General features: G+C 44.5%; 1 protein-coding gene across 4 annotated transcripts; it reads right to left on the bottom strand.

The window, feature by feature from the left end:
* Positions 1-1,871: 1,871 nt before the first annotated feature.
* CCR4 (C-C motif chemokine receptor 4) lies at positions 1,872-22,561 on the bottom strand. Of its 4 annotated transcripts, XM_037525797.2 has the most exons (7): positions 22,366-22,561; positions 20,043-20,191; positions 19,336-19,405; positions 14,101-14,257; positions 12,660-12,797; positions 9,819-9,975; positions 5,201-7,495 (listed from the first exon to the last, which is right to left on the bottom strand). In XM_037525797.2, the coding sequence occupies exons 6-7, from the start codon at positions 9,952-9,954 to the stop codon at positions 6,336-6,338; spliced, it is 1,296 nt and encodes a 431-aa protein (XP_037381694.1). In that variant the 5' UTR covers positions 9,955-9,975; positions 12,660-12,797; positions 14,101-14,257; positions 19,336-19,405; positions 20,043-20,191; positions 22,366-22,561; the 3' UTR covers positions 5,201-6,335. The 4 variants fall into 4 exon arrangements, 2 of the variants coding, with proteins under 2 accessions (XP_037381694.1, XP_037381699.1); XR_005126869.2 differs by lacking the exons at positions 5,201-7,495; positions 9,819-9,975; positions 12,660-12,797; positions 14,101-14,257 and adding an exon at positions 18,648-18,941 and having other exon boundaries at positions 22,366-22,506; XR_005128100.2 differs by lacking the exons at positions 5,201-7,495; positions 12,660-12,797; positions 14,101-14,257; ... (1 more) ...; positions 20,043-20,191; positions 22,366-22,561 and adding exons at positions 1,872-2,084; positions 2,782-2,816 and having other exon boundaries at positions 9,819-9,857.
* Positions 22,562-25,878: the final 3,317 nt, after the last annotated feature.

Raw genomic sequence — 25,878 nt, 5'->3', positions numbered from 1 at the left:
GTTAGGTGATGGTAATAGTTGGTACACTTAGTCTAATTTATGATTAACTTTTTGTTTCCTATTAGCCTCAACTTCTTGTGGTAATAAAGCCAACCTTATCGGGCCTCCCCGGTGGTGCAGCGGTTGAGCGCTGGGTTGCGAAGCTGCCCCAGCCTCTGCAGCGCCGGTTCGATCCCCAGCTGCTCCCCGGCCACCAGAGGAGGGTCCCACATGGCGCGCAGACCTCTCCTGCCACCCGCCGCTTCCCTCAGCAGTGTACTTTGTCAGTCTGCCTGTTCTGCTCCCCGCTCTGGCTCTGGTGAATTCTCTCACCCTCCCGCGCTTCTGACTGTACCCAGTGCTTGTATAAATAAATAAATAAATCTTTAAAAAATAATAATAAAGCCAACCTTACGCCTTTAAAGAGGTGGAAATGGGTTTCAATATAAGGAAAGCAGTAGGTGGATTTCTGATTTTCTGAAAGGGGAATTTGGACCTCCTTGGATCCATTGTCAGCTTTTATTTTTATTTTTTTAAAGATTTATTTATACAAGAACTGGGGTACTGACCAGACATGTGGGAGGGTGAGAGAACTCACCAGGGACAGAGTGGGGAGCAGAACAGGCAGGCGGACCCAAGACACTGCTGAGGGGAGCAGCGGGCTTGGCAGGAGAGGTACGCCACGCTATGTGGATTTCTCCCTGGCGGGCCAGGAATCGAACCCGCGTTGCAGAGGCTGCGGACAGCTTCACAGTGCTGCGCTCAACCTGCTGCACCACCGGGGAGGCCCCCCATTGTCAGCTTTTAAAGAGTAAAGTATTATGATCACAAAAATGCATGGAGCCATGATTGGTTGATTTGAATGGAGGAAGCTGCTGATCAGTACAGGATATAGGATGTCAGGTGATTGTGGACCAGTCAAGGGTGGAGATGGGCTGTGACTATAGCAAAAAAAGAGTGGTGTAGGGGGCCTCCTTGGTGGCGCAAGGGGTTATGTCACAGCACTGTGAAGCCATCCGTAGCCACTGCAGCACAAGTTCGATCCCCAGCCAGGAAGGTGACCCACATGGCACAGCAGACCTCTCCTGCCTCACCCGCTGCTCCCCTCAGCAGTGTATTTCAATCAATCTGCCTGTTCTGCTCCCCACTCTGTCTCTGGTGATTCCTCTCACCCCCCTGAACCTCTGACCTATACCCCAGTTTTTGTATGCATAAATAAATAAATCTTTAAAGAGAGAGAGAGACGTAAGGGAAGATGCCTTAGCGTCGGGGCAGGCACGTCATGGGAGTAAAGTTGAGATTGATCAATAGAAGCATAAGAGCCAAGAGTCAAAAGGGATTGATAATCAAGAGGTCAGTGAATGACCAAGCGCCCTCATTTTCTCACACCCGCGGTTAATTTCTATTTATATAGGAGCTCCCTTGCCCCAAAGGAGATCTGCCAGTCCCTGTGTCAATTGGGGCCCCTGGAACCTGACTCTGAGATCAGCATAACCGAGATCTATGCTGAGTCCTTTTGGGACTACACGGTCAAGGCAGGGAGGAAGGGCAGTAGGAGAAGCTGAGCAGCAGTGTAGTCGCAACAGATGCCTCAGCTAGTCTTATGGGGAGCTAGGGAACTGCAACGCCTCTTCAGGGTTGTCCCAAATTAAGGTAAGGGGACAAGCGTTTGCCCCCGCTCACTGTGCTGCCCCCAGGAAGGATACCTGAGAGGGCTGCTGACAGCTTCCAGGGATCTCTGCCTCGGGGAAGCTGGTAGGATGAGGGCTCCGGTGCTACCCAGGGCGTGTTTGGACAGCATGCCCTTCCCAAGCGCCCCTGCGGTCTGAAGTACCATGGAGGATGGCAGCTGATTCAGTAGCTCAAACTACTATCTCTTAAGTCTACAATTATTCTTTGTTTTTTTTTTCTTTCCCTCCTTGGTCCCTCACCCTGCCCACATCACCCCACCTTATTCACATTAACTCCAAAACACCTGCTCACCTCTCCCTAAACACACCGTGCTCTCTCTTCACCCCTGGCGCCTGCCTTTTCATCCGCTGTTTCTTCAGCCTACAATGTTCTTCCTCCCTCCTTCCAACAAACTCATGCTCTTTTCACAGGACCTACATCAAAAGTGAATTGTATTATGAAAAATTGAACATGAATCGCTTTCCCCTTCCCCTGCAGTCCCGAAACATTTTGTTTATAACTCTGAAATGAGATTTGTCCCACTTGCATTGCAGTTGATCTTGTGTTTTCCCTTATCAGATTGGAAATTCCGTGAGTTCAGAACTTACTCTTTTATCCTATTATTTCCTCTGTAACCTAGCAATCAGCTAGGCACAGAATAGACATGTGTTCAACAAATAGGAATTAATTGCATCAAATGCCTAAATTGTTGTGAAACTTTCTCAGGAAAAATCTCCCTAAAGGTTTGGCATCACCCTATAATTTTCCTTCTTGTGGAGAGAAGATGAAATTTATTTATTCCATAGAATTTGAGTGCTTACTGTGAGATACAGGGCAATCTCCTATCATGCTGTTGTTGTAATCATTTACTATAATCACATAATTATATAATCACATAATAAAAACAAATCATGTTTAAGTATCCAGTGCAGTACATTAGTACATTCTCAATCATTACATTCTCAATGCCGTACATAGTCATCTCATAGTTCCAAAATGTTTACATCACCCCAAAAGCAAACCTCTTTCTATTGTACTTAAATTAGACCTGGTCTGTGTTCCCCAAAAACCAGGCATGTTGCAACAAGGAAGGGATGTGTCTAATGTCTAAACATTCATAGTTACACCTACCTTTGTGCAGAGATCCTGGCTTGCTTTCCATGTTTCTGTTATTAAAGAGAAAGAAACTTTCTTTTTAGTGTTCTGTTGTTAGTGGGCAGAAGGAGAGGCACCCCCCCCCCAAATGCTAAATAGATTCTGCCATTTGCCACACAAAGACGAACAGACTTTTAGTAAGACCTTCAGTAGAAGAGCACTTTAATAGAATTTGGGTGCAATAAAAGGAAGAGAAGAAAAGATAATTTCTAATCAAATACCCAAAGTTACCCATCCAGGGTTGGCCCAACACAGGGCCACTGAGGCGCAACAAATTGCCAGAGGTCTAAGGCACCTTCTGGTGGGAAATCATAGGAGAGGGAAAGAAGGGGCCAGGCCAAGTCTGGAGGGAAAAGAACAAAGTCAAAACACAAGTCAAGATAAAGGCTCGTATCAGCCTTTATCAGCCTCCCCAGGGGCCTCTCACCCACATCTTTTTCAAGTGTCTCTTTCCATGCCCCCCAAGTCCCTGGTACAAGACCAAGGCTGAGAAGCAAGGGTGGCTTCTTCTTCACATGTCTCTGCTCCACGGGCCTCCTGGGGTTCTCTCCTCCCAACCTTCTCTCCCAAGTCCGTTTTAGCTTGCCCTGGCATCTCAGCTCCACCCTTCTTTAGGTGGGGCAGTGAGCCCGGAACCTCCCCTTTCCGTGGGGGATTACACTGTTACACTGAGAGGGTCTTGTCTGGGTGTCACCGAGCTTCTAAATTCCTAGCCTGGGGGATTGTTCCCCAAGTTTGGAAGAAGGGAAGCCTTGGGTTGGATGGATGACCCCACACGCAGGTGGAGAAATGGAAGCTGGGTGGACTCCGCCTCACCCTTGTTTCATACTGTATGTGATGGGGCATCAAGGGAGGGTTAAACCCCTTTGAGCAGCGTTTGTCTCTGGTGCCCTAACACTTCTTTCTTAATGTGACTCAATGAGTAAAATCACAGCTCTACTAGGAAAGAGGAGGCAGCCATTGGCTGAGCAGATCCCACAACACACTTTTCTATGACCTAGCAACATAAGTGCTTTGCTTTAATCAACTTCTCTCTTTCAGTCACCTGGAAATATGTTCTACTTTATAGATGAGAAGAACTGGAGGTTAAGAGAGGAAAGGATCTCATGGAATACAGGCCTAGGATTAGCATATCCTAGTATGCCACACAGAGGTTTTTCTAAAGAAATGCTGCACAGAAACCTGGCCCACCGCTTACTTCTTATCTGTGCTAATCTGCAGCACACAGAGGTGGAGATCTTTGTGGTAAAACCCTTTGATTGCTGCCATGGGCAAATCCATGACATAGACATTCTGCCAAGCAGTGGGAGCCTCAGGTTCTCATGCCCTCAAGGCATCAAACACAAACATGAGCAGGCAAAAAGGCTCTGTGGGACTATATACAAGTTTATTATTTTTCTATAAAGGCAACATCAACTTACCCTTCTAAAATTACTTTTCTGAAAATAGATTTTTCTGGAAATACTTTGCTTAGAAACATAGTGCATGCAATAAATTGTAAACTTACAGAGTATTTAAAATGGGTTAACCCAGGGCCTCCCCGGTGGTGCAGCGGTTGAGCGCTGGGTTGCGAAGCTGCCCGCAGCCTCTGTAGCACTGGTTCGATCCCCGGCCACAGGGTGAGTGTCCCACATGGCGCGCAGACCTCTCCTGCCACCCGCTGCTCCCCTCAGCAGTGTACTTCGGTCCTTCTGCCTGTTCTGTTCCCCGCTCTGGCTCTGGTGAATTCTCTCACCCTCCGGCGCTTCTGACTGTACCCAGTGCATGTATGAATAAGTGAATAAATCTTTAAAAAAATAAAATAAAATAAAATGGGATAACCCAATTAGTAGCTTGCAAGATAAGCTTTGTTTCTGGAGGGATTACAGGTGTCCCCAGACATTGTTAAAATCTTTATTTAGGGCCTCCCAGGTGGCGCAGTGGGTTGAGCACCGCACTGTGAAGCTGTCCGCAGCCTCTACAGTGTGGGTTTGATCCCAGCCGGCGAGAATCCCACATGGTGTGGCAGACCTCTCCTGAATCGCCCGCTGCTCCCCTCAGCAGTGTAGTTCTGTCGTCTGCCTGTTCTGCTCCCTGCTCTGTCTCTGGTGAATCCTCTCACCCTCCCGTGCCTCTGGCCTCAGCTCTTGTATAAAAATAAATAAATCCTTAAAAAATTTTTTTTAATTAAATAAAATCTTTACTTAATTCTGATTAATTAAGGCTGAGAGTAAGAACAGAGATTTATCTTAATGGTATGAAATTATTAATTATGTGATTATTTGACTGAAAGGAAATCAATGACCAAACTTTTTAATCTTACCAGAACTTTAAAAAAGGAGATGGCTATTTTCACAATTTCATAATTTTTTCTTTTTTTTTTTAAGATTTTATTTATTTATTTTTGCATAGAAGACCTGGGGTGTAGTCCAGAGGTTCGGGGAGTGACAGGATTCACCGGAGATAGAGTGGGGAACAGAAGAGATGGATCTACTGAAATACACTGCTGAGAGGAGCAGTGGGAGACACAGGAGAGGCCTGCAGTGCCATATGTGGGTAGTTCCCTGGCCAGGAACTGAGATTTAACCCCCAGGCCACCAGGGAGGCCCTTAACAGTCATTTTTATGCCACATCAGCAAAAATTTCTACCTCAATTGATGAGAGCACTTCAACATAATTAAGGAGACAATTGCATAATTTCTTAGTCCTCATTATTAGTTTTGGAGACAATATTTATAAACAAGTAAAAGACCCCAAATAAATATACATGGAACAATCTATTTCTTTGACTATTCATCTGTTATGATTAAAATAAAAACTGTCCATGGGCATATGAAATTTCACAATAGAACTTGAATTTTCATAAGTACGTTTGAATTTTGAATGCCTTGTACTTTTTGTTTGGAAATCAGACCACACTAATGCCTCCATGTCCTTACAACTTGTAATCAGCACAAACAGTTTGGCTTCCAGCAACAAATAATCCTTTGCAATGAAAGCATCAAAATCTAGGTTCGTGACTTCACTAGCTGCTGCTGCATACACCTCGCTTCATGGAAATACCATGCTTCAGATAGATATCTAGAAAAATTTTAGAACAGTGTGCCAAAGTTTTCTATATTGTATCCACAAAATCTAGAAATTAATAAAGGGTCCAGTTTTCACAGCAAGACATAATTTCACAGCAGTCCATAAGTCAAGTCTCTGCACTTCCCTTTGGAGAACCCCATTAGCTCAGGGGAAAAGGGAATGGTCTTTCCTTTCCAATATTTTCTATAACCTCATTGAAACTGTACTCAGAATTATAAGATTTACTTATTGCTGCAGGTAAACATGGAGTGAGAAAGGACACACCTCAGTACAGAACTCTTGCTGCACTGAACTCCTACATGACCTGAGAAAAAGCTGACTGCAGGGTAAGAACCCCTCCTTCTGCAATGGATTGTCAGTCTTCTTCCTGAAATTTGCTGAGACCTCTTCCTAAAATACAATTTCAAGTAAACGCTTAATTTGGGAATTTATTCACCCTGTTCTTTGCAATTTCTTTTTTTTTACAGAGCATCATGGAAATCATGATCCACGGTGGACTGTGTGTAAGATGAGCTCGGGGTATCAGGGGAGTAATTATGGAGGAGTCTACAGTATTGGCAGAACACAAAAGGGCCCCTGCACGTTTTGAAGAGCTGTATGATGTACTTGCGAAATTTCTGTCCCAGGAAAAAGTAGATGACTGGATTAAGGCAGCAGTGAACAAAAGCCAGGGTCTCTGTGGCCTGAATGGCATAGTCCAGGTGTCTTTCAAAGGTGCAGTCCTCAAGGACCCCCAGCTGCACCAGGCCCTCCAGGAAGAGTACTATATTGTAGGGTGTCCAGAACCCCAGGAAGAGGACCACCACGGCAAAGATCATCTTCACCGCCTTGTTCTTCTTCTCGTTTTTACAGTGCTGCAAGGTCCTGATGATCTTACAATAGCAAAACAGCATGATCCCAAAGGGGATCACCATTCCTACTATGTTGATCTGCAGGATGCTCACAACCTTCCAGTTTGTGGAGTTATGAGGGTACTTGGTTCTGCAATAGGTATGGTTGCGCTCAGTTTGACAAGTGCTGAATAAAAGCCCTGGAAGGGACACTAATACAGCCAGGGACCAAATGGCCAAGCTAGTGATGACCCCATAAGTCAAGGTTCTTGCTCTCAAGGAAAACACAGCGTGCACAATGGCCAGGTATCTGTCGATGCTCATGAGCACGATGAAGAATATGCCACTGTAAAAGCCCACCAAGTACACCCAGGAAATCATCTTGCAGAGACCTAGTCCAAAAATCCACTGGTCTGCAGCATAGTAGCCCCAGAAAGGGAGGGAGAACACGAACAGCAGGTCCGAGATGGCGAGGTTGAGCAGGTACACGTCAGTCATGGACTTGAGCCGCTTGTACTTGAGCAGGACCAGAACCACGATGGCATTTCCAAGCAGACCAAAAAGAAAGACCAAAACGTAGAGTGGGGGAAGGAAGAGCCCCCCAAATGCCTTGACTCCTTGTTTGGTACAAGGCTTGGGAATATTCATATCTAGATAGTAACTGTTGTAGGCAATTTCATCCAGGGTAGTGTCCATTATATCTGTGGGGTTCATTTTCAAGCCTATACGTTTCTCAAGCCAGGTCTGGCCCAACCAGAAGACCCTAATGAGGGGAAGAGCAAACAAGATTTCTAAGAACAAAACAAGAGCAAAACAGTGTTGAATGCACAGGTCCGCAGCTTAAAGTTCTTGCCCCGGGTTATAAGCACCCTTCCTAGCCCTCCCCAGAGGAAGGACTCAGTTCCGCCCAGGGAAGTGCAACCATGCAAATGAAATAATCCCACCCTTTGGAGTCAGAGTCCAAATCCCATCTCTGGCACTTCTCTGCCCCTCCTGCTGGGGGCTTCAGTTCTCTCCTTTGTAAGTGGGGATAGTGAGAGCTCCTTTACATAAAGGGGTTTTTCAAGGATTTATTTCTAAAAGATATTATGTAGTCTAGTTAATGAAATCACTTGCAGGGAAGCCAGCACCCACTGATCTCCCCAACAGCACTGTACCCAGGACTTTGCTGACACAAAAACCCAAACATTTATAAATCTACGCATGTTTCCCCTGTAACTGGTAATTCAGTAATTGCTTAGGTAATCACTGGGCTAGAAGAAAACCAGACTGGTCACCTGCCTTTATGTAAAAGTTCTGATACCTCCTGTAAGCTTTGTAACTCCTAGGTTTCAAAACCTATTCACTGGTGGTGCATTTAATCCCAGTCCCGTGCTCCTATCCATCCCACCCCCAACAAAAATCCAATACTATAAGCCAAGCAAGTATACTGAGCCACGGGGTAGAAGAACTCATGAAAGATTCAAAGAAGTTAAATGACTTTGAAAGACCACACAGCTGTGTGTAGAACTTTCGCTTTGGGCCCCAATTCTCAATGTTGCTCCGGTAACCAGATTTGGGGTGGTAAAGGGATAATGTCTCTAACTTTAGGCATTTGCTGCTTTCTGTGGTGTAAATACTGTCACCCAAGTCATCCCTGGTGGTGCAGGGGTTAAGTATTAGAGCTATGAAGCTATCACCAGCCACTGAAGCCAGGGAGCTGACCCATGTCGGCAGCAGACCTCTCCCCTGTCTCACCTGCTGCTCCCCTCAGCAGTGTATTTCAGTCAGTCTGCCTGTTCTGCTCCCCACTCCGTCTCTGGTGAATCCTCTCACCCGGCTCTCCGCACCTCTGGCCTACACCAGCTCTTGTATGGCATAAATAAATAAAATAATCTTAAAAAAAAAAATACTCCCACCCCAAAATTCCTGACTATTTAATAGTCAGCTCTTGGGTGTTAGTACAAGCTGCTGCGGCATGCCACTGCCTAGCCTCTGCTCACTCTAGAAGCACCATGGGGGTGATATGTTGACGTTCCAGGAATGGGTGGCTAATCATTCCTAAGCCAATTGGACACTAATGCAACAAGTTTGTTTTCAAGGCCCTTTAGAAAGCTGCAGTACACCATGGGTAAACTGAGGGAAATTTGTGGTTTTTTGATCAGCCCTGCATATAAAAATCAATCCTATACACTGTCCAAGGGGAATTAGCCTGACAGATCTAGAAAAGGCACATCGTGGCCAGAAACAAAATCTCCACCTCCCCAACCAAACAACCCTAATTTCCTCTGTAAATTGGAAGAAGGGGCTAAAACCTTCTGAAAGCTACACACATGCACCCAACCACTGTCAATGCCTTCCTAAGTTGGCAGATGAATCGGTTACAATCTTCTGAAAGTTACATACACGTTGGCATGTGAATCAGAGCAATTCAAAGATGATGAACTTCAGACTCAAGACCACCTCCTCTTTTTTCTAACTGTTCAGTAACTCACATCTACTCTACTCCCTACCTCCCACACTCACTGCCATACACCCAAACTATGTGTTCTCAAGAGAAAGATTTTGGTTCACTCCTGCAAACGGATGCCAAAGGCCTGGTACATCACAGCATCTCAAAAAAAAGTTTGTTAGATACATATCAATTCTACTTGAATGAACAACCCATTCTACTCTTTCTCCACCGTTTTGCCAGTGAAAATGAAAAGAATAAAAGTTTAGGAGTTAGGTGCTAATCAGGAGGACAAACAAAACCAAACATCACTAATAAATGTATGGAATTATTTTGTAATTGTAATTTCTAGGGTGTTTCTTAGCCTGGGGGTCTTGAGAGCAGGTTGTATATTTGATGAAAATTATCTGTGGGTTCTGAGCATGGGTGCTTTGGCCAGACGTGTGCAGGGCCAGTCTTGTGTGTAAGAATGCCCATCAGTTGCAGACCAGGAGGATGTGGGAACAGGTAGATGGTATGAGATCCAAAACAGAAGCCCACTGTGAGCACTGGAATGACCAAGATGCCTGTGTTGTCACCAAGTGAGTGGCTGGCCAGCTTTGAGGGCTGCCAAAGTCCACATGCCTCTCTAGAAAGCAGTGTATGGCCAGAGCCCCTGAGAATAACCCCCAGTCCCCACTTACCTTGCTTTTTTCTCCAAGCGCCTCCGAAGAAGGTCTGTGAAACAATGACAGGCTTACTCAAAAAGCACAGCACTAAGAAAGAGAGGTGCCTTTGAAGGGTATGTGGCTTCCTGTCATCGCCAGCTCCATCCCTCATTTGTCTATGCTGTTTAAGCGGCTTTAAACAAAAGGCATAAAATTGACTTGTTAGTCACTCTTTATCCCAAATTGAAAGTGAATAGCTTGCTAAATTAAGGGAGAAAATGAAGTCAGTTTTTCAGAAGAAAAACTCTTAGTTTTAAAAAATTTGTTGGGTTTTTAATTTTAAAAAATTTCCTTTTAGCTGGTTAGATGCAGTAGAAATGATCTTTATATTTTGCATAGGTGAGCTGTTTGTTATTTCCCCATCACGGATGCTCAGTGCATCCATGGTGATAAGTGATGTTCTCCAAACAAGTGGGATCTGATGTGGTCAGAGAGGCTAAACTACAGAAGAAAAAGGGTATTCACAGTAGAAAAGAGAAAAATATAACCAAATGTGTGCATCTGGGAGTGACTTTAGTCCACTCCATTGAAGCTGTGCAATTTCTACCTGATAGTGAGCTAGGTTCACAGAGTCCCTTGGGTTTGAGTAGCTGTCGGAGCCAAGGGGCTGACTGCAGACCTAAGTCTTCTGAGTACCACAAAAAAGCTTCTGCCAGGGGCCTCCCTGGTGGCACAGGGGCTAAAGTCTCAGCGCTATCAAGCTATCACCAGTAACTACAGCAGGAGTTTGATCCCTGGCCAGGGAGCTACCCACATGGCACAGCAGATCGCTCTTGTCTTACCTGCTGTTCCCCTCAGCAATGTATTTCAGTAGATCCACCTGTTCTCCCCATTCTGTCTTTGATGAATCCTCTCACCCCCTGCACCTCTGGCCTACACCCCAGTTCTTGTATGCATAAATAAATAAAATAAATGTTTGGGGGGAATAAAAGCTTCTGCCAGCTTCCAAATGGCTTTTTTTTTCCCTCTGTGTCTATAGTTGCTTAGCTAACGAGTTCAACTTAAAAGAGCCACAAATGTTATTTTTCCTGTGGAATGCATAGGCACTAAAAAACTGAGCCAGAACAGAGTTTATCAACTTTTTATTAGCACCGCTTTAAAGGAATCTTTTCAGATGTTTTTTCCTAATCACCTCTGAGTGAAATTTGAATACCACAAGTAAACTGCTTATCTGTTGATGTAGTGTATATAAATTTGTGCTTTATACATAAAAGAAATGATATTTTTACCTCCAAGAACCAATTTTTGCCTCCTTGAGGGCAATATTGCCTCTATTGAGAAAGCATGTGTTTCAGTAGTGATTCTCAACCATGTTCTTTGCCCCCAGGTGACAGAGAGCACTATTTTCAAACATTCTAGTTTGGCTTTGGGGAGTTGCTCCTGAATTCTAATGGGAAGAGCCTAAAATTTTTACAATGAACAGAATAGCCCTTCCTAATAGTTATCCAGGCCAGATTAACTGAGGTTCAGAAAACTTGACCTAGAGCAATGTTCCCTAGTATGTGAGCTATGGCACCAAATCCATAGACATCCTGCAAAATATAAATGCTGATCCATAGTCAAATAAACTTGGGGAATGCTGGAAGTGGGTTGAGTGTTTCACTGCAAGGCTGGTGAGGGTTTTCCAATCATTGTAAACTCTGGAGGGCAGAAACAGACTGAACATGTCTCAAGTGTCTCTGGTTTATAGTTGCTTGTTGATTTTTATTTTTACTTTATTATAATTAGTAATTTTCCTGTCCCTTATTTAGGTTTTCTAAATTCCTGCTATGAGTGAGACCATCTGGTATTTTTCTTTTTCTTTCTGGCTTATTTCACTGAGCATGATCCCTTCCAGCTCCATCCATGTTGCTGCAAATTGCATGGGTTTATCTTTTTTGATTGCTTAGTAATATTCCATTGTGTATATGTACCACATCTTATGAACAATGATGTAAAAATATATAAAATTTAAAAAGTAATTAAAAACAGTCTCAAGTGTCTTTGCCCAGTTAATCTATGCCCATCACGCGCAGAAACTAAGGAAGTTTCTATGTTGGAATAAAAGATGTTGCAGGACAAGCAGGAGAGCTGAGGGTACTGTGAGGAAGATGTGAGGCATAAGCCCTGGCAATTTCCTCGAGCACTTTGCCTGAATCCCCATGGACACTGGCCTGGGGTAGGAGCAAAAAGGTTCTAGAACATGAAATACCTAGAGATTAAAATCATTATAAGTGATCACTGGTTGGTGGCCTGAAGGTGATCCTTTATGGTCTAACTGAACCTGGCCATGTGATGGGATTGCATTCCTGAGGGAGGGAAAGACAGCTCTGGTAGCCCTGTTGGTTAAGAGCACTTACTTTGAGTTCAACCAACTTTATGTAAAAAAAAAAAAATTATGAAAAAGGGGTGATAATGCATGAGACTTGTGGGAGGACTAATGAGTTTACGTTTGTAAAGCATTCATCAGTCCTGGTATGTATATAGGCTCAATAATGGCATTAGTTGTAAAAATTAGGATAAATTACATGCACAGAAATCATTTTCTCTCATAAAACACCTGAGTCTGGTATGTTGCCCTTAGACATAACTAAGAAACAAGAAAATATTTGGATTTAGACTCGATGGGCCACATTCAATTCCCGGGTGATTCAAGTTAAGTTTCAAATGTCTAAGTTACAGTGGTTACTGCCCTCAGGAAAGTCAATCTTCCTTCAGGTTTGCAAAGGAATAGTGTTACTGTCCTGGAGAAACACTAGATAGGTTTTCCCTCCAAAAAGCATTTCAATACTAAATAACCCTCCACTTCACCCCAAGTGATCAAATTTGTCATAATACCTATTTCATAGACGGGTGGAAGAAGAACCCAGAGCGAGGAGGTGGTGTGTTCAAGAGACCATAGCTAGAGACATGGTCAGGGCTAATGCCTGCAATCTTGACATTTTCATAGATATCATCTTCCTTTGGGCTGAGTTTCTGAAATATGACCAGCAAGAAGCAGACTAACAAAAGATATTGGTGGCTAAACCCACCCCCAAACCAAGGTGGTAAGAGGGCCTGTACAGGCATCCAACAAGAAAGCAAGCAGAATATGAAACTACTGCGCCCCCTAGTGTACCAAGCCTTATTTTTACACCAAAGATGGCAAAGAACTTTCCCCTGGCCCCACATACCACACCAACCCACAGAAACCATAAACTCCCAAACCCTTCAGGAGGAATTTCATGGGATCAGCTGCAATGCAGTGACAATTTAAAGATGCAAGCTTTAGTGTCACACCTGTTATTTACAGCTCAAAATGAGAGAAAGCTGAAGGCAGGGTCACACATATGGCTGTACCTGGCCACAGTTGTTTGATACCTGGGCACAGGGCTATTAGGGCTGGTGCATAGCATCCCAGAGTATAAAAGCCTGAAATCAAGCAAACCTGGGGGGTGGGCCCTCATTCAACACTTATAACGGCAGGACATCACCCAAAAGCAGAGACAGTGTGAAACAACAATAAGAGGATTTATTTACACAGGGAGTGAGAAAAAAGAAGAAAGGAAGTAGGGTAGGTAGTCACAGGCTGGCATGTGGCCAGACACTGCCTGTCCTAACCCAGATAGCACCCAATGAGCAGAGACTAAAGCTGTATGTGGCAAGGTGGGGGCTTCTCCACACACAGCCCTCCTCACCAGTTCAACTGACCCAGAAAAAAACCCTCACATATATGGACAATTATTTTCAAAAAGGGTGCCAAGATCATTTAATGAGAAAAGCACAGACTTTTCAACAAAAGGTGCTAGGAAAACTGGATAGTCACCTACAAAAAATTAAAGTTGGTCCCCTAGCTTATACCATATTCAAAATGAATCAAAGACCTAACTATAAAAGCAAAAACCAAGGGGGCCTCCCCGGTGGCGCAGCGGTTGAGCGCTGGGTTGTGAAGCTGCCTGCGGCCTCTGCGGTGCCGGTTCGATCCCCGGCTGCTCTCCGGCCACCAGAGGAGGGTCCCACATGGCGTGCAGACCTCTCCTGCCACCCGCTGCTCCCCTCAGAAGTGTGCTTCGGTCCTTCTGCCTGTTCTGCTCCCCGCTCTGGCTCTGGTGAATTCTCTCACCCTCCCGTGCTTCTGACTGTACCCAGTGCATGTATAAACAAAAAACAAACAAATAAAAATAAATAAAAACATGCCTCTAAAAAAAAAGCAAAAACCAAGGGTCTCCCTGGTGGCACTATGAAGCTATCCGCAGCCACTGCAGCATGAGTTCAACACCCGGCCAGGGAGGTGACCCACATGGCGCAGCAGATCTCTCCTGTCTAGTCCGTTGCTCCCCTCAGCAGTGGATTTCAGTAGATCCGCCTGTTGTGCTCCCCATTGTTGCTGGTGAATCTCTCACACCCCGTATCTCCGGCCTTTATCCCAGCTCTTGAATGCATAAATAAATAAATCTCTGGGGAAAAAAAGCAGAAATCATATAACTCTTTGAAGAAGACACATTGGAGATGGATTTGGTGATAATTTTTTGACATAACACCAAAAGCATATGCAAAAAAAGTAAAAACAGATTGAGTGGACTACAACAAATTTAAAATTTCTAGGCATCCAAGGACATTGAGTGAAGACAGTGCAAAGAATGGGAGAACATCTTTAAAACTCATGTATCTCATAAGAAGCTAATATCTAAAAAATATTTTTAAAATATCTATCATTGGGCCTCCCTGGTGGCACAATGGGTTAAGCACAGCACTATGAAGCTATTCGCAGCCTCTGCAGCATGAGTTCAATCCACAGCCAGCCAGGGAGATACTCACATGGCCCAGCAGACCTCACCTGCCTCGCCCACTGTTCCCCTCAGCAGTGTATTTCGGTCAATCTGCCTGTTCTGCTCCCCACTCTATCTCTGGTGAATCCTCTCACCCCCACACACACCTCTGGCCTGTACCTCAGTTCTTATATGCATAAATAAATAAATCTTTTAAAAATATATCTAACATTGCAGAATTAGGGCCTAGAACCCAATGGCACAGAAGCCAAGAAACCAAGCCACCAGCTTTTTTTAAAAATTACCAGTTTAATACAATGTCCTCTAGAAGGAATCTGAAGCAAAAGGTATTAATTAAATCAGTCTCCCCAAAGATGGGGCTTTGGCAGTGTTTGTGGTCTTGAAGTAAAAATATGGAAAATGCATGTTGGTAGAGGCTGATCAGTTGCTTTCTGCTAAATTGTGGGGTAACTTGAATTTGGGTCCAAAGCTCCCCTCACTTCTGATTTTGCCCATTTAACCAAACACCAAACCAAGCCTTTCACCTTAGTTCCATGTTCCATGGATAATTTTGGTCCTAGCAATAACAGCTCAAGGGCCTGCACTCTTAGACACAAGTGGTCAATTTATGAAAGAACAGGTTTTTTCCCCCTTTTTTAAAATGGGTAGGAGAGTTTTTGTCCCATTGTTGCAAGGCCGCCCTGCTGTTCTTGCAAGATAAGCAGAAACAGGAAAAGACCATTATGACCACCATGGTTTCAGTATAAGGAAGACCTGAATAAAGGAAAAAAATTCATAGCCATTGGAAGTCAGCATCTGCATATTGTCTTAAGGCTTCTCTGCTAATGCAGTTTCATCTGTGTCACAGAGAAAAAGTTTTGAATTTTATTCATAAAACATCAGGCTTCGCACACCAAAAATAAAGGCGACAAAAGCAAAACTAAACAATAGGACAAACTAAAAGGCCTCCGTGCAGCAAAGGAAACCATCCACGAAACAAAACGGCAACCTAGCAAATCAGAGGGGAAAAATACAAATCGTTTATCTGATAAGGGGTTAATATCCAAAGTATATAAAGAACTCACATAAATCAACAACCCAAAAAAAAAATGTCCAATTACATGGGCAAAGGATATGAACAAACATTTTTCCAAACAATCCACACAGATGGACACCAGGCACACGAAAAGATGCTAAATATCACTAATCATCAGGAAAACACAAATCAAAACCACAATGAGATACTCTTAGGATGGCTACTATCCAAAACAAGAAATCACAAGTGTTGGCTAGGATGTGGAGAATAGGGAATATAAATTATTATACCGTTATAGAAAACAGGATGGAGGGCATTGAAAAAATTAACATTAAAACTACCATGTGACCCAGCAAATCCACTTCTGGGTATTCAAAGAAAATAAAAATACTAGCTCAAAAAGATAGCTATACTCATATTCACATGGAACTCATCTAAGTGTCCATCAATGGATTAATGGGTAAAACAGGTGAAGAAAAATATATGTTTAATATTTTTATCTTTAATAAAATCTTCATGTACATTTTTTTTAAGAGGCATGTATTTTTATTTATTTATTTGTTTGTTTGTTTGTTTATACAAGCACTGGGTACAGTCAGAAGCGCGGGAGGGTGAGAGAATTCACCAGAGCCAGAGCGGGGAGCAGAGCAGGCAGAAGGACCGAAGCACACTGCTGAGGGGAGCAGCGGGTGGCAGGAGAGGTCTGCGCACCATGTGGGACCCTCCTCCGGTGGCCGGGGAGCAGCTGGGGATCGAACCGGCGCTGCAGAGGCTGCGGGCAGCTTCGCAACCCAGCGCTCAACGCCTGCGCCACCTGGGAGGCCCTATTTATATAGTCTTGAGCCATTTATGTAGCCTTGAAAATTATATTTAGGCTATTTAGTGATAAATGAAAATGGTTACATTTCAAACATAACAAAGCATGGTATAAGCTTGTTAGCACCACGATGTAAATTAAGCTAAAGCAGCTTGTTGGAATAATTGTAGCCACACACAGGTAAGTGGAACATGTACACTTATGGAAAACAAAAATGTAACCCCCAAATTAAGGTAATTGTAACCACACACAAAAAAATGTGTTTTGGAATATAAATTGGAACAGTCTTTTAAGCAGGTCAATTTGAGAGTGTATGTTTCAGATTAAACTGTACCTATCCTTTGACTAAGAGATTTCTTCTAGGAATTTAAGCTCTGACCAATTCTCCTATGTGAAAAATCATTCAATGATTCAACGTAATTTCCTGAACCCTCCTACACACTGGAAATTGGGGATTTCAAGATGAAGTATCCATGTTCTCAGGTTAACAGTCCACAATAGGTGATGGACACAAGTATATGAGGGGACATAATAGTGTATAATATGTAAAATATAAGATTGAGGAGAATTATATAGTAAAATAAGCAGGTAATTTCATAAAGCACAGTATTATATTTCATTCCCTCACAAAAGAGAAATCATACCTGGCTTTGTTCGTTGGAATAAAGAGAGAATTCTAAGCAGAGAGTGCAGGGACTTGCAGATCTGTTCTCCTCTCCTTCCTGGCCCAAGACCTCTCCCGTAACCACAGTCCACCAGATCCCCAGTCAGGCCATGAAGCATCCTGGATTGGTCCCCTGCTCTTCGTATTTGTTGGAGCCAGAGGGACTGGAGCAGCGCTGCAAGTCATGTGTCTGGCTTTGCTCAATCCCGATGTCAGTTGGGACAGAAAGAATAAACTAGAACCCAGAACCTGGAACAAACTGGGTCCCAATGAGCAATACAGTTCTATTCTACTGAATGTAGATGCTGGCAGACTAAGAAGGAAGGTCCAGACCTCTAAATATTTGACTATAAAGCTGCTTAAAATGAAGGTCTTCCAGGGCCTCCCTCATGGCACAAAGGCCTACATTTCAGCATTATGAGGCTATCAGCAGCCACTGCAGCACGAGTTTGATCCGTGGCCAGGGAGCTACTCACATGGAGCAGCAGACCTCTCCTGCCTTACCTGCTGCTCCCCTCAGCAGTGTATTTTTCAGTCAATCCACCTGTTCTGCTCCCCACTCTGTCTGGTGAATCCTCATACCCCCCCACTCCATACCTCTGGCCTACACCCCAGCTCCTGTATTCATAAATCTTTAAAACAAAACAAAAAAAAAAAAGTGTCTTCATCCTCTTCTTTCAAACTGAACATTAGCTCAGCTGTGATTGTAGCAAAAAGAGAGTGGTGTAGGGAGCCTCCCTTGTGGCGCAAGGGATTGATTAAGTCGCAGCACTAAGAAGCACGAGTTCGATCCCCGGCCAGGGAGGTGACCCACATGGCACAGCAGACCTCTCCTGTCTTGCCCACTGCTCCCCACTCTGTTTATTTCAGTCAGTCTGCCTGTTCTGCTCCCCACTCTGTCTCTGGTGAATCCTCTCACCCACTGCCCACACCTCTGGCCTGCACCTGAGCTCTTGTATACATAAATAAATCTTAAAAAAAGAATGTCAAAGACTAGAGCATGGCTGGTGAAACACATGCCTCTTAATCTTTGCTGTATTAATCAACTGAAACATATATGTAACTATTTGGCTTTTGAGTTTGTTCACTCATTCCTCAATTCTGGAGGCCAATTTCAATGACTTTGTTTCAGAGATATACTTTTTACATTATTAGGATGCTCCCCAAATAATTGTTTTACTACTAGACTCTAGCCCCTTTGGTGAAACTGCAGCTGTTTGACACTGGGAGCCCATGTAGTAAAACACCGGGAGACTACTGATGGGCAACAGCGGCTCTGTGGAACAGTGCCTAGTGTCAACATCATCACCCAAGGAGTAGTATTCGTCAGGACATACACTCTGCACATACACTTCCTCCTCTAAAGTGACATACTCAATTCATACACACACACACACACACACACACACACACCATCCACCAAATCATGTTTCTAGAATAACCAATTCCCTCTACCCTGATTTTCTACCGTTAAGTAAGGCCTGGCTGAAGTTCTTCTTCCTTAACCCCAAGGTTCTATACCTTCCTGGTTAAACGCAGCTGGAGACACAAAATGTACACATACAGGTTCTTTTAAGGAGTAGATTTTTTTACTTTTTTTTTTTTTTTTTTAACATTCAGTACAGTTTTAACACTGCCATCTTATATGTGAGAGGGGCAGTAGAGAAAGAGTATCACAGATATTTCCATGACAGAGAAAGTTCTGACTTTCAAGAAGGTGACATGAGGCACCACAAGGAGAGAAGTTGGAAAAAAATCTTATTCCTACAGCTCTGAAAGCAGAGCTCCTCTGGAAGCAAGAGGTGGCTGTGGAGACTGGAAGACAAATTGCAGAGATGCACCATCATTTTTTGGTCTAGATTAAAGAGAAAAAAAAATATCAGAAAATAAGGGAACCATGATGAGTCAAATAATGAGACCAAGAACTGCAAAACCTACAGATTTCAACAAAGAGAAATGAAACTGTTTAGAAGCAGCAGGAGAAATCATGGGCCATATTCCGCAGGAACACTCCCTCCCTTAGTGTTCCCAGATGTCGAACAGTCTCTCCCATCCTTTAGGAATAAATATCCTTGTCCTCCTCTCTTCCCTGTCCTCCATCCCCTGCCATTTCCCTGACACTCCCACATCAACACTCAGTCCCAGAATCTGGGTAGCCGCACAGAGCTGTGGGCTGGGATATACTAAGCCTCTCTCTGTGCCAAAATCAAATGGAGAAGGAGATGAAGCAGGAAAGACCAAGGATTTACCTTATGTCCACATGGCCACTGAGGTTCTCTTGTGCCATATTTGAGAACATGGCGAGGTAAGAACAGTTACCTGGTATATAAAATAAAATCTATTTTAATAAAAAACATTTTCACATATTACCAGTGCTACCAAAATCTCCTTTCTGAAAATATTTAAACCTTATAGAATAAACACAAAGTGATTCTGTGAAGATGTTTTCTAACAAGAATGTGTATGTGTGTGTGTCCCTATTAATAGAATTTTGGATGAAAAAATTATTAGATGAACAACATTCACACTTATACAATGGCCTTATGTAAGAAAGCTCACGAGAGAAAAATGTATCCCTGGTACTACAGTATGTCTTGATCATAAAAGCCCTATTCCCTTGGACCTTTTTGAAACTTGGCTCAGTTTACTTTATGAGACACACATAATGTTAGTTCTTCCAAGATATATTTATTTGAATCTCTTAGCTTATTTACGGGGAAAAAAGGCTGACTGATTATGATTAATTACTGAGAGCTGGGAAAGGATTACTCTTGCATATAATTGAGAAGCAGGACTGATTTGGTCAAAAGTGTCAGTCAAGCTCTATGAAACATCTCAACATATGAAACTGCCTGTTCTGGTCCCCACTCTGTCTCTGGTGAATACTCTCCCCCACCTCTGGCCTATACCCCAGTTCTTACATGCATAAATAAAATCTTTAAATATATAAACTCACCCATTTAATATGCTTAAAAATTACTATAGCTTCTTTCACCTTCTCTACTAGCTTCTCTTTAGTGCTCCTATTGTCTCCAGAGTCCATTGCTCCTCCAATCTCACTGTCACATCCTCATCTGCATACTAGGGCCTTTCTTAGGTCAGGTGCTATGGAGTAACAAAACCAGCTTTTCAGTTCAATCTTATATATATAACATTTAAATTGAAAAGTTCAGGGGCCTCCCTGGTGGCGCAAGGGTTTAAGATGCAACCTATGAGGCTATCGGCAGCCTCTGCAGCACGAATTTGATACCCAGCTAGGAAGCTACACACATGGAGCAGCAGACCTCTCCTGTCTCGCCCACTGCTCCCCTCAGCAGTGTATTTCAGTCAATCTGCCTGTTCTGTTCCCCACTCTGTCTCTGGTGAATCCTCTCACTTCCCACACCTCTGGCCTGTACCCCAGCTCTTGTATGCATAAAAAAGTCTTAAAAAAATTAAACTCAAAAGTTCAAAATTAATTTATAAGATCTAAAGAATACTACACCATTCTCAAAAACACGGAAAATTTACATGTGAGAGATATATACATTTCTCATGAAAATGAGAGCTAAGTTTCATAATTCTTACATGTAGCATGTAAAGAGAATCATCAACAGTGCCATTCTAACACACCTCATGGTTTAGTAGTCATAGTTTGTTATTACAGAGCTCAGAAAATTTAGGAAGAAAATCTTACTACAGGCTAAAACCTAAAAAACTTCAAATAATTCTATGGTAAAGATATCACACCAACTATTATATTATATGGCAGTTCTTGACCCAATCTAGAATTTATTAGTTCTGTTTTGGCAGTTATTTAAGCACCAATGCCTGATTATATTCATGTGCAACCATTTCATCACTGACTTTAGAATAAAAAAGATTAAAACAGATATAATGTACTAATTTAAAATAAACTTGAGGGTCTCCCTGGTGGTGCAAGGGTAAGTCTCAGCACTATGAAGCTATCTGCAGCACGAGTTTGATCCCCGGCCAGGGAGTTACCCACATGGCACAGCAGACCTCTCCTGACTCGCCCACTGCTCCCCTCAGCAGTGTACTTCAGTCAATCTGCCTGTTCTCCTCCCCACTCTGTCTGGTGAATCCTCTCACACACACATCCCCACAACTCTGGCCTACACCCCAGTTTTAAAATAAATGTTTAAAAAAATTGCAGGTTCAGCAGCAGAGACTGGGAAAATATCTAGTTTGGAGACAAAAATGTATAGTGTGGTAGATCACAGTAGTCATCAAGAGGAGACATAAACTGAAGTTATCATTGGGGATCAGGATCCTTTTCAAATATGAAAAATCATCATCTTATTCTCTCACATTCACATACATCACATGAATAACAACTCTAACATGAATGCTTGGATGTTTACCTTGTGACACACACTCTGTCCGGCATACACTTAATCTACGACTGCTCTCTAATCATTCCTCACAACAACTCTTTAACGTGGGTTATTTCATTATCTTCCACATGTTGGTAGGGAAACTGAAATGCATTTAGTTGCCCCAGCAGCATCACAGCACTGGGAAGTGATGGGCCTACATTAATACCCAGGGCTGAGCTCTGAACAATTTTTTTTTAAAGATTTATTTATTTATGCATACAAGAGCTGGGGTACAGGCCAGAGGTGTGGGAAGTGAGAGGGTCCACCAGAGACAGAGTGGGGAACAGAACAGGCAGACTGACTGAAATACACTGCTGAGGGGAGCAGCGGGGGCGACAGGAGAGGTCTGCTGTGCCATGTGGGTAGCTCCCTGGCAGGCTGGGGGATTGAACTCATGCTGCAGTGGCTGCGGATAGCTTCACAGGTTGCGTCTTAACCGCTTGCACCACCAGGGAGGCCCAGAGCTCGGAACGATTTTTTCCTTCACATCAGCTCTGACACTCGGAGGAGTCAACCCACACTCAGGGCATCACTAGATAATTTATCATCTTCCACACCCGCCCTGCCCTCGAGGCCAAGGGATGCCTGGGCCCCAAACACCTCATCCCCACCCCTCAGCCTGCCCAGGTGTTACAATTAGAGAGTCACTAAAGGGCAAAAACGACTCAGGGTCACCCGCTGGAAGCGGGGGAGGGGGTTTCTATACACCGAGGTGGAGTTTGGGGGAGTTCCCCCCAATTTTTTGAGCTCCAGTCGCCCCACAACTTAGCCTTTATAGGGGCAGTGAACCCACTTTCCAACGCTCAGAGGCAGGTGCCTCTGCCCAGCCCCTATCGTTGCTCCTTCCCACATCCCGGGCCCAGCCTCCCGCTGACCCAACCGCGCCTCCAGTCAAGTTACCTCTCTCAGCGCCCAGAGAGCTTGAAATGAAGTAACTCGGCACCTGGCGGTTGGGCCGTTTAACGGTCGCGGGTTCACGGGGACTCCCAGGTCGCAGCTGGTGGCCGTTCTGGGCGCGCTCTTCCCAGCCAATCAGAGGCAAGGAAGACAGGTGGCTGCCTCTGAGTGGCTCATCTGGAGGCACCGGCCTCGCAGCCAATCAGAGTGCAATGAGCCCCTGCGACGCCGGAGGCTGTTCTCGCTGGCCTCGCAGACGCGCGGGAGTGACGTGTGTCGGGTCGTTGGCCTTGTGACCAATCGAGGCCACAAAGAGAAGCGCGTCTTAGGGGCGCTTCTGGAGTGAGAGCCAGAGGAACAGCTCGGTCGAGCGCGCTGTCAGCTCAGCGCTGTGAGGAACAGGAGGCTGAGAACTATGTACTACCCCAGCCCAGCTCACACTGTCCCATCTGACATCAGTTCCCTTCTCACTTTCCCCCAAGTTGACTCCAGTTCTCTCCCCAAAGACCTGCTTGGTGTCACCACCTTTTTTTTTTTTAAGATTTATTTATTTATGCATACAAGAGCTGGGGTACAGGCCAGAGGCATGGTGGGGTGAGAGGATCCACCAGAGACACAGTGGGGAACAGAACAGGCAGACTGACTGAAATACACTGCTGAGGGGAGAAGCGGGGGAAGCAGGAGAGGTCTGCCTCGCCATGTGGGTAGCTCCCTGGCTGGCCGGGGATTGAACTCATGCTACAGAGGCTGTGGATTGCTTCATAGTGCTGTGTTGAACCGGTCGCGCCACCAGGGAGGCCTGGTATCACCTTCTTTAAACCTCATCCAGCCTGGGCGACTACACTCTCAACTCACACAAGCCAGCCATCTTCATCCTGCATTGAGACTGCCCTACTTTTGTCCTTCCCCATCTGACTAGGGGTTTGCCACACAGCCAGGGAGTGGAGGTAGAAAGGGTACAGGAACAACTTGCAAAAGTTTTGGAGTAGGAAGTCCAAGCTTCGTGTAGAGCCAGGTTCCACCGGCTTTCTGCCATGTGACCTCAGGGCAGGGAATCAAACCCGAGATGAGCTTTCTCATGCAGAAAGGAGGAAGATAGCAATGTCTCCATGTGCCTTGCTGGACAAAATGAATTGTAAGTAAACAGGCAAGTAAATCCAGCTCAGAATCTTGTAATTTCTAACCTTCTGAAGAATGGGAGGAGGTCAGGCTAGGGTGGAGGGAGACTGATTGTAGCTCCTGCTACCTAGAGTTCTTTGGGAGCAGGCATTTCCAGATTTGGGGCAGATCAAGATGGCTTTGGCAGGACTGGGCCCAGCCAATGGAAATCCCAGGAAATGTTCTTTTAACAAGAAGAAAATGGGGCCTCCTCTGGTGGCGCAGGCAGTTGAGCGCCACGCTGTGAAGCTGTCTGCAGCCTATGCAGTGTGGGTTCGATCCCTCAATGGCCAGGGAGGGTCCCACATGGCGCAGCAGACCTCTCCTGTCCCACCCGCTGCTCCCCTCAGCAGTGTATTTCATCAGTCTGCCTGTTCTGTTCCCCACTCTATCTCTGGTGAATCCTCTCACCCTCCCGCGCATCTGGCCTATACCCCGTTTCTTGTATGCATAAATAAATAAACCTTTAAAAAAAAAAAAGAAAATGGTTTGGGTGTTGGGAGGTCGTGGGGGAGGCGTCTCCATACTATGAGAAAGGAGGGTTCTTGCTCAGGTGGGACAAGAACTAGACAGGAGCCCTCAGACCATCCCAGACCAAACCTGTGACTGAGAAGGGAATTGCCCCTGCAGCACTTTCCTCTCTGGGCACCAAACCTCTTTTGTTTCTTCTTTTTTTTTAGATTTATTTATTTACGCATACAAGAACTGGGGTATAGGCTAGAGGCGCAGGGGGCGGTGAGAGAATTCTCTAGGGAGTGGGGAGCAGAACAGGGAATGGGGAGCAGATCTACTGAAATACTGCTGAGGGAGCAGTGGGCAAGGCAGGAAAGGTCTGCTGCGCCATGTGGGTAGTTTCCTGGCCGGGCATTGAATTCATGTTGCAGTGGCTGTGGATAGCTTGATAGTGCTGAGATTTAACCCCTTGCACCACTAGAGAGGCCCTATGATACCAAAATTTTTAATCCAACAGCTACTCACATGGCGCAGCAGACCTCTCCTGACTCGCCCACTGCTCCCCTCAGCAGTGTACTTCAGTCAGTCTGCCTGTTCTGTTCCCTGCTGTATCTCTGGCAAATCCTCTCACCGCCTACCCACCCCCCCAACCACGCTTCTGGCCTGTACCCCATTCTTGTATGTATAAATAAATCTTTTTTAAAAAGGCAGAATCTTACCATTCCTCTCCCACCAATTTCACCTGTCACCATAACTACAGATTCCTACTAACATGTTTTCCCCTTGGGTTTTCTTAGTCTGAGCTCTCCTTACCTACCCCAGGCTCCCCTTTGAGACTGTCTCCTGCTTCTTACTCACTCTTGGCCTCTTGCCTATAGAACCAGTCTCTCCCAACCCTGCCCCTGCAACATCCCACCCACCAAAATCAAACCACTGTAACTACAAGGCCCCTCTGTCTTCTCTCAGAACCCTTTCTTTTCCCAGAAGCTGAACTCCTCCCCATCTATACCTCCCACAGAATCCTTCCCACCCCAGCATATAAGCCCCCATCTTCCAGAATTTCTCCCAATTTAGTCATCTCTCCTTTACACTGCAGCCCTAGGTTTTGAGAGTCACAGTTTGGGGCTAGGGTTTTCTCTGCTTTGGCTAGCTACGGCAACTTCTCTCAAAAGGTGGTTGTGGAGAGAAAAATGAGGTAAGTACAGGAGTTAATTTAAAATGTTATGAAACCATTGTAAGAGCTGTAATAATACTTAATTTTATATAAATTTCTTCCAGAAACTCACAGAACAATCTTCCACTCTACAAGGGATTGCTTTCTGATAACCCCATCTTTTTCTTATACTTCTGGCCTGTTTGCAACCCAGTTTCCCAAAAAGAAATTTGTTTTGCTTGGTGGCATGGCAATCTCAGAATGTTTGGAGTCAGGAAGAACTAAGGTAGAATTCTGGCTTTCCCACTTATTAATTCTGTCTTAAGCAGATAGATTACCACTGATTCCTCACCTGTAAAATTAGCATATTATTACTTCATTTGTTTGTTGTGATACTTAACAAGAAAATTCTTATTAGGTGTTTGACAAATAGAAGTTTTCCTTCTTTTCTTTTTTTATAAGATTTTACTTTTATTTATGTATTCAAAAGTTGGGGTGTAGGCCAGAGGTGCAGGGGGTGAGAGGATCCAACAAAGACAGAGTGGGGGGCAGAAGAGGCAGATCGACTGAAATACACTGCTGAGGGGGCAGCGGGCAAGTCAGGAAAGGTCTGCTGCACCATGTGGGTTAGCTCCAAGCTGAGGATCGAACTTAATGCCTCAGTGGCTGGCGATAGCTTGATAGCGCTTAGACTTTAAGCCCTGCGCCACCAGGGAGGCCCTTCAAGTTTCTTGATGACCAAGTCCAGTGTT

The sequence above is a fragment of the Talpa occidentalis genome, unplaced genomic scaffold (assembly GCF_014898055.3).
Source record: "Talpa occidentalis isolate TD23 unplaced genomic scaffold, MPIMG_talOcc4v2.1 talOcc4.10, whole genome shotgun sequence".
Lineage (NCBI taxonomy): Eukaryota > Metazoa > Chordata > Mammalia > Eulipotyphla > Talpidae > Talpa > Talpa occidentalis.
The sequence above is the reverse complement of the archived record's forward strand: the minus strand, read 5'-3'. Positions and strand labels throughout refer to the sequence as shown.

What these genes read in the sequence shown, in the direction of transcription:
- CCR4 (XM_037525797.2), bottom strand. Translation starts at nt 9,954, where the DNA reads ATGAGGGATGGAGCTGGCGATGACAGGAAGCCACATACCCTTCAAAGG. An exon ending in CGCTTGGAGAAAAAAGCAAG is followed by an intron (nt 7,496 to 9,818) that starts GTAAGTGGGGAC and finishes TTTTGTTCTTAG; the next exon opens with AAATCTTGTTTGCTCTTCCC.